At 46.0% G+C, this 8,045-nt stretch overlaps 1 protein-coding gene across 1 annotated transcript in view; it reads right to left on the bottom strand.

Annotated features, from left to right (window-relative positions):
• Nucleotides 1–59: 59 nt before the first annotated feature.
• Nucleotides 60–8,045, bottom strand: part of LOC108665464 (armadillo repeat-containing protein 2) — a gene marked incomplete in the record, with an annotated part of 11,577 nt that continues 3,591 nt past the window's right edge. The window contains 9 exon segments of the mRNA XM_018152217.1: nucleotides 60–80; nucleotides 573–734; nucleotides 1,143–1,161; nucleotides 1,970–2,166; nucleotides 3,265–3,396; nucleotides 4,605–4,748; nucleotides 5,840–6,015; nucleotides 6,707–6,959; nucleotides 7,837–8,031. Of these exon segments, the coding sequence (XP_018007706.1) occupies nucleotides 60–80; nucleotides 573–734; nucleotides 1,143–1,161; nucleotides 1,970–2,166; nucleotides 3,265–3,396; nucleotides 4,605–4,748; nucleotides 5,840–6,015; nucleotides 6,707–6,959; nucleotides 7,837–8,031 (1,299 nt within the window).

Genomic DNA, 8,045 nt, shown 5'->3' with positions numbered 1-8,045 from the left:
GGGAACACCAGGGAACACTAGGCACTGAGGGGGAACAGCTGCGGGAACACCAGGGAACACTAGGCACTGAGGGGGAACAGCTGCGGGAACACCAGGGAACACTAGGCACTGAGGGGGAACAGCTGCGGGAACACCAGGGAACACAAGCTCTATTGAGGCTGCAAATCATTTCTTGCCCAACATAGAACATTTCGTATATAACTGCACACAAGATTACAAGATGGACTATTATCCTGATGAATCAAGGTCGAGAGTTCAACAGCTGATATCAACCTCTGTGGTCCGTATGTGGTGGATACGTGCATCGTATCCCCGACGTGCCCGGTAACGTACCCCGTGCCCCCGACGTACCCAGTAACGTACCCCATGCCCCCGACGTACCCTGTAACGTACCCCATGCCCCCGACGTACCCAGTAACTGTCTCTTATACACATCTAGATGTGTATAAGAGACAGGTGATGTGCATGACGCATTGAAGTTTTTTAAGTGCCGTTGTCGGAAGTCCGTAGAGTCTGGCATTGTCGTAGCCCACGAGAGACTGAAGAACTGGCCCCGCAAGACAGCGACTGACGCTACGAATTCGCCGCAGAGCGCCGAAACAAGCGGTGGTGACTTTGGCAATGTGACTGTTAATTGAAGGTTCCGAGTCCAGCTGAATGCCGATGTTGCGAACCGAGGACGCAGGCATTACGAACTCATTGCTCAGACCGACAGCATTAGCAGGAAGCTGATGCTGGAACCCAGCAGTCAAAAACCAAATAAATTCGTTTTTTTCACCAAACCAAAATAAATTCGTTTTCGTTCATTAAGCCTGAGCCGGCTGGAAAGCAGCCAGTCTGAGAGCAGCCAGTCTGTGTCCATGCAGACAGATATATGGTCCTGCAACGCTGCAGTGTCAGCCGGCACACAGTAACCATAAATTTGGTCAACCACCACCCATCACCCGCCACCCACCACCCGCCACCACCNTTCTTTGATAAATATTATGGTGTAAGTCAACATTGTTTTGACTTTTCGTCTTAGTTGTATCTGTCTTTTAGGTATTAGGTTGTTATTGGCTTTGTTATATTCATTTTTAGTCGCCAAGTTGCTTGTTCTTATATCAGTTTTATTAAGGGTTAGTTTATAAGGATCTTCTTACTTTGGGCACTTTCTGTTTCCTATTGACTTATCTCAGTTTCATTACGTTATTGTTCTATTGAGAGTAATTTCGCCTATGTCGCCTGTGAAGCTTTTTAGCTTATATAGGCATTCACAAGGAAGCAATTTGTATTTTTTCTTCAAATTTGTATGGTCTCTTGTTATGTATATTTTTGTGTGCTCCTCTGTGAATAAACAATAAACAATAAACAATCCAATTATTAAAGCTGAGGTCATTTAAAAGTTGTTATGAAATTGCTTTCAGGAAAATGCTTGCTAATGCTTTTTTTTAATACAAGATATTTGGTTTGGCGAACCTAAGATGGCTAAAATAGCTTAGTCCGAATATGCTCCCTGCATGCATAGCTAGTACGACGAATGAGTAAAGCATATTAAAATATTTATAAATCTTTGTTATTGCTGCGTAAAATATTTTAGTTAGTCGTATAACAGAACAGTTATAACAGTACTGAGCCATTACCTCAACCAATATTCTACGGTCAATTTCTAAACACGAACAATGTTTCTGAGAGTGACGCTTCTAGTAATGGAGTTCGAAAATCTAAGAGAATTACGTTTTACTTTTGTAATGTTGTTTGATGAACTGCACGTGTACGTGATAAATTCTTAGCCGACCGATATAGAATTAACGTTGGTAATAAAATTCACTGAATTTAATTGTTTCATTGAATACGTAACATTAAAATTCATTGAAAACGTGTTTTGAATGAATTTTATTAACTCAAGATGAGTCAGCATCATGCTGCATGCTGACCTCAATATCCTGGCCAGGTTGGCCGTAATGTCAGCATCATGCTGCATGCTGACCTCAATATCCTGGCCAGGTTGGCCGTAATGTCAGCATCGTGCTGGAAGGCTGCCAGCAGACGACACGCCTGCTGCACGGTGTTCGCCTGCAGCAGCTGCGGGTAGGCGCGCTCGCTGCTGCTCACGTGGCGCAGCGTCGCCGTCAGCTGCACGAGCGCGTAGCCCGTCTGCTGCGGCACCGACCCACGCTCCTCCATCTGAGGTATGGGGCATACCTCAGTAATAAGGTATGAGTCATACCTCAGTAATAATGTTGAGGTATGAGTCTTATATCAGTCATAAGGTTGAGGTATAAGTCTTACCATCGTTATCATAGCCAACATACGTTATTAAATAGATACTATGTGTGAATATGATATTATTGAGAGTAAAACAACCTACATGGGAAAAATTGGCGCAACTGATAAAACATTATTATGAATTTAAGACTTTTGTTAAACAGACAGAATACATGCTGGCTATCTTGCTTTAACACGATACTGAGCCATCTGTGACCATCTGCCTTGTATTTTGTTGGCAGTGGCACTATATAGCCAGAGGTGGGCAGTAGCGCGCTACATTTTCAGTAGCGGTAGCGGCGCTATATTTAAGCAATTGTAGCGGTAGCGGTAGCGCCCGTTACATTTAAGCAATTGTAGCGGTAGCGGTAGCGCCCGCTACATTTAGAGCATGTAGCGGTAGCGGTAGCGGCCGCTACATTTCAAAGTAGCGCTGCCCAGCTCTGTATATAGCTGCGCTAGACCAAAGGGGAGAACCCTTTGGTCTTGGTTCACGAAGAACACTTCGGTTCAGAACTAAACTCTATACAAAGTGATCATCGTCCTCAGCGGAGCGAAGCTACCATATAAATTTGTGGCATAGCAGCTGAACAAGAAATACGTGATATCTGGCAGATCTTATTAACTAAGTTACTAACACACCTCATTAACCATGTTGTTGACTTATTTCATTAATGATGATATTAACACACCTCATTAAAGATGATACTAACACACCTCATTAACCATGTTGTTGACTTACTTCATTAACGACGACATTTACACACCTAATTAACGACGATATAAACACACCTCATTAACGACAATACCAACACACCTCATTAACCATATAACTATCACACCTCATTAACGACAATACCAACACACCTCATTAACGACAATACCAACACACCTCATTAACGATGATATTAACACACCTCATTAACGACAATACCAACACACCTCATTAACGATGATATTAACACACCTCATTAAAGACAATACCAACACACCTCATTAACGACAACACCAACACACCTCATTAACAATGATCATCATGTGCAGAGTAAGGAGCTCGATGACGCCCCTCGCCAGGAGTCTGGTGCAGAGGGCGCTGTTCATCGTCAGGAACTTGAGGGCGCCGTAGCCATACACCGCAGCCTCCGCGCTCTGCACGCAACAGGGGCCATACTTTCAAAACTCGCCAAGTGAACGTAAGTACTTACGTGAACGTAAGTACTTACGTGAACGNTCTGTTTTTAGCGCATTTTCTCATTTATGGAAAAAATGCACTATTGTGCTCGCCATGTCCGTCTGTCTGTCCGTCTGTCCGTCCGTCCGTGACCTCAAGTTTTCGTCGACGAGAAAATGCTCTCTCTGTCACTCACTGCAGTGAGTACTGAGTTATGTTTTTAATGTAATGCCGTCAATCGGTTGAGGTTTAAAGTTCTAGTAACGGATAACTAATGCTACTACTAGTCTGTCCTGCCTCACTTGCTGACGGCCCGACTTCGCGTAAATACTCTATTGGGACTCAAACTCACTATGATTAATATTTGATAAAGGGAAACTGCTGCTTGTACAAGTGAGTTAATACTGCACGAAACTATTGTATTAGTTTGCACACAAGTTATTACTCGTGCAAAACTGCTCCTATACTAGGTAGACAAAGAAGCTCTCATGCGCAATCATCCATAGCCGTCGTGTCTCGCTGTTATAGATGTCTCACGGCCATGTCTGGCCGTAGATTGTTTTATAACGACCGTACTTCTAAAATCTAAACAGTGGCGAATTTTTCCTCGTCGATGATATCACTCCAAGCTCATTGATTGAGGTGCTGCTGCTGTTAGTGATCTCAACTAGAGGCATGCGTAGCGAGTAGGCAACTAGAGGCATGCATAGTGTGCCGACAACTAGAGGCATGTTAGTGTGCAGGCAACTAGAGGCATGTACGTGTAGTGTGCAGTAAACTAGAGGCATGTTAGTGTGCAGGCAACTAGAGGCATGCGTAGTGTGCATACAACTAGAGGCATGCATAGTGTGCATACAACTAGAGGCATCTTAGTGTGTAGGCAACTAGAGGCATGCGTAGTGTGTAGGCAACTAGAGGCATGCGTAGTGTGTAGGCAACTAGAGGCATGTGTAATGTGCAGTAAACTAGAGGCATGTGTAGTGTGCAGACAACTAGAGGCATGTGTAGTGTGCAGTAAACTAGAGGCATGCGTAGTGTGCATACAACTAGAGGCATGTGTAGTGTGTAGGCAACTAGAGGCATGTGTAGTGTGCATACAACTAGAGGCATGCATAGTGTGCATACAACTAGTGGCATGCGTAGTGTGTAGGCAACTAGAGGCATGCGTAACGAGTAGGAACTTCACCTCAAGAGGAGACAGGCGTCCCACGGCCTCCAGCAGGAGCCCCAGCAGAGGACCTGTCAGGAAAAGTTCGTCGTTGCCGGCGTCTCGAGTCACTTTGAAGACGAGCTTCATCACCGACGTCAGGTTGTTGCCGCTCACTCGTAGCTGTCAACATCACGTTAAAACTTTAAGATGATTGATATATGTATTAAAATCACTTGGCTGCTTAAGTCGCAAATTTACCAGGAATTTAAAAGTAAAGAAAATAGCCGAAAGGACTCCGAAACGTTTTCGCTTATAAGAAATGGTGGACCTTTTGGCTATTTTCTTTACTTTTAAATTCCTGGTGATTGATATATGCTATTAGTATACATGAGTTTATGTTTAAAATATCTCGAGATTTCCATTCTTCTTCTACGAAGCAGTATCCTTGATGATATAGAAATTAAATCTATTATTTTACAGGTTATAAAACAATTTTATTTATACAACATACACATCAATAATGGCCTTCCAGTCGAACTTCGAGTCGAACACTAATGGTTAACGTTTACATTGCAAATTAATAGATGAGAAACAATTTTGTTTATGTTTTAAAATAAAATATATACGCATGATAAATTTTGAGAACTATAACGCGGTCATGGATCTTCCAAATCGTACATATACAAGTTTGTAGGCAACGTGTCAGCTGACGCGGTATGTAATGGAGTTACGAGGCAATAACTAATCGAGACGAGCGAAGGACCACATGAAGGACCTAAGTGGCAGGGTGGCCCAGTGGTTAAAGTTCTGAGTACCAAGATTGGCGCAGAGAGGCGCGGGTTCGATCCCAGCTCTGTGCGCCAGTTTCTGGTCAGAATCGGCAAGGAGGCCGGGCGGTTAAGAACAGCAGAATTGTGGCAGTGAGTTGCGAGTTCGAGACCGCAAAATGCTGTGAATGTTCTGCGATGTTAAGAATCGGCGACAGGTCTACGTCCTACTAAACGCTGAAACCGCTATTATTGTTAATATGTTCCTTCCGCCAGGCAATATGTAGCCGCGCCTCATGCGTCTCTAATTTTTGTACCGCGATTTTCCTTTTAATTTTTTTTGCGATCATCCAACAGTTATATGTTATATTTGTTTTGTTAAATTTTTACTAATTTCATTTCACAGCATCTCTGTGGTGCTGCTGTGTAGCTGTATGCCAGCGCTGCCAGCATGCCACACTCACTGCCAGCATGCCACACTCACTGCCAGCATGCCACACTCACTGCCAGCATGACGCGTGCCAGCGCTGCCAGCAGGCCCCCGTGCTCGCGGTCCACGAGCCTGAAGACGACGCGCAGGATGGAACTGCGATGGAGCGCCTGGCGCCCCACCAGCTGCTGCTCCACCAGCTGTCCGTACAGCTTCTCCACCAGCTCCCCCAGCACCGCCTCACTCACTCCTGCACGCGGCCATGAACTGGTAAGGGGTGCGTCGTTGCGGGACGTTTGAGAGGGGTTAAGGGGTGCGTCGTTGCGAGACGTTTGAGAGGGGGGTTAAGGGGTGCGTCGTTGCGGGACGTTTGAGGTGGGGTTAAGGGGTGCGTCGTTGCGGGACGTTTGAGGTGGGGTTAAGGGGTGCGTCGTTGCGGGACGTTTGAGGTGGGGTTAAGGGGTGCGTCGTTGCGGGACGTTTGAGGTGGGGTTAAGGGGTGCGTCGTTGCGGGACGTTTGAGGTGGGGTTAAGGGGTGCGTCGTTGCGGGACGTTTGAGGTGGGGTTAAGGGGTGCGTCGTTGCGGGACGTTTGAGAGGGGGTTAAGGGGTGCGTCATTGCGGGACGTTTGAGATGAGAGAAATTGTAATGAACATTTCTGAGCTAATGTAATTGGTAGCAGATAAGGCGTTGTGAAAAAATCACAAAGATGTCTCGAACGACGTTAATGAGGTAGGCGATGATGCTATAGGATGACGCTAGGAAGTACGTTAGCAACGCAAAACAGAACTCAGCGGTTGCAGGGAGGAAAAACACGACAAATTACAGAGCACCAAGGTGGTTGGGCTCTGAAAATATGGCTGCACTCTACATTCACTATACGTATACCCTGCGATCTCACCATTACGTGACACTCAACTCACAGGGCGGCTACACTCACCACTGGCCACGGCTCGCGTGATTTCGTCGAGCACGGGGGCGATTTTCTGCTCGAAGATCAGTGCCTGCTCCTCTTCGCTCCTCTCGCGTAGCTGCCCGTCTCCCTTTTGTTCGACACCCACTTGCTCTAATCTTCCTGGCATGATGCCCCCCGGCTCGGCGCGCCCCGGCTCGGCGTTGCTCTTGAGACTGTCGGCTGCCCATGACGGCAGCTTTGTGCGGGGAGAAGTGGAGGCCTCGCGGGGATCAGTAAGCTGAGGCATGGGAACGAAATATTGAGCAAATGTTGATCCCTCTAGAGGTGTCAACATTTGCTGCCTGCATTTCCACTACAAGGTTCAAGGGTTGGAGTTTCAGGTCTATTGGCGAGGTACTTGTCAGAGGTTGGATTTTTATGTTTACTGAACAGACAGGTGTCAAGAGTTGGAGTTTCAGGTATGGTGTCCAGACAGAGGCAAATGGTTGGAGTACTGAGCAGACAAGTGTCAGGGGTTAGTGTTTCAGGTATGGTGTCGAAACAGGTGTACAGCCTTGGAGTTATAGGTGTATTGAACAGACGCATGTCAAGGGGTGGAGTTTCAGGCATCGTGACCAGTCAGGTGTCAAGGGTAGGAGTTATAGATATATTGATTAGACTGTTGTCCAGGGTTAGAGTTTCCGGTACAGGCCGAGGTAAGGAGTGACAGGTGATGTGAGTCCTACAATTAAGGAGCCAAAGATAGATTCTTCCTCGTAACGGTCTGCAAAGAAGGGTCTAATAGCGTGAATGCACAATAAGGATTCACTATATGAAAGACCTCCAAGGAAAGAATACTATTAAAGCAAGAGAGTTCAAGATAAATGCCAGTAGAAGAAAGTTGCTACATAGGAGCATGTAGAGAGAGATATCCATTGAGTATTATTTATACATGAAGGTATACTTGGATAGGACCTGTCAATCTCTTATCTTTCAGACGTGAGATATCACAATTGCTTCCAATCTTAAGTCACTTGCGGCCTCGTCCAATGCTGTCATAGCCTCACAAAGGAATGTACTTGCACGCGCATGAGAGCTTATCATATTATATGATATTTTAAATGAAATACATTTAAAAATATTTTATGTTAATGATATTTAGTAAGATGACTCACGAGGGCGTCTGGCGGCAGCGAAGTGTACGTGGACGCGTCGGTGGCCTCAAGGGGCGCCGGCAGCGACGTCTTCCTGATGGGGTGCAGCTGCGGCACAGCCTTCTTCAGGGGCCGGTCCTTGAGCAGCGTCCTGAGGGCGGCGTCCTCCAGCGTGCAGTCCAGGTCATAGACGGTGACCTCCTCTAGTGGCTCCTGCTGGGGAGGTGATG

The sequence above is a fragment of the Hyalella azteca genome, unplaced genomic scaffold (genome assembly GCF_000764305.2).
Source record: "Hyalella azteca isolate HAZT.00-mixed unplaced genomic scaffold, Hazt_2.0.2 contig10063, whole genome shotgun sequence".
In the NCBI taxonomy this organism is placed as follows: Eukaryota; Metazoa; Arthropoda; class Malacostraca; order Amphipoda; family Hyalellidae; genus Hyalella; species Hyalella azteca.
The sequence above is the reverse complement of the archived record's forward strand: the minus strand, read 5'-3'. Positions and strand labels throughout refer to the sequence as shown.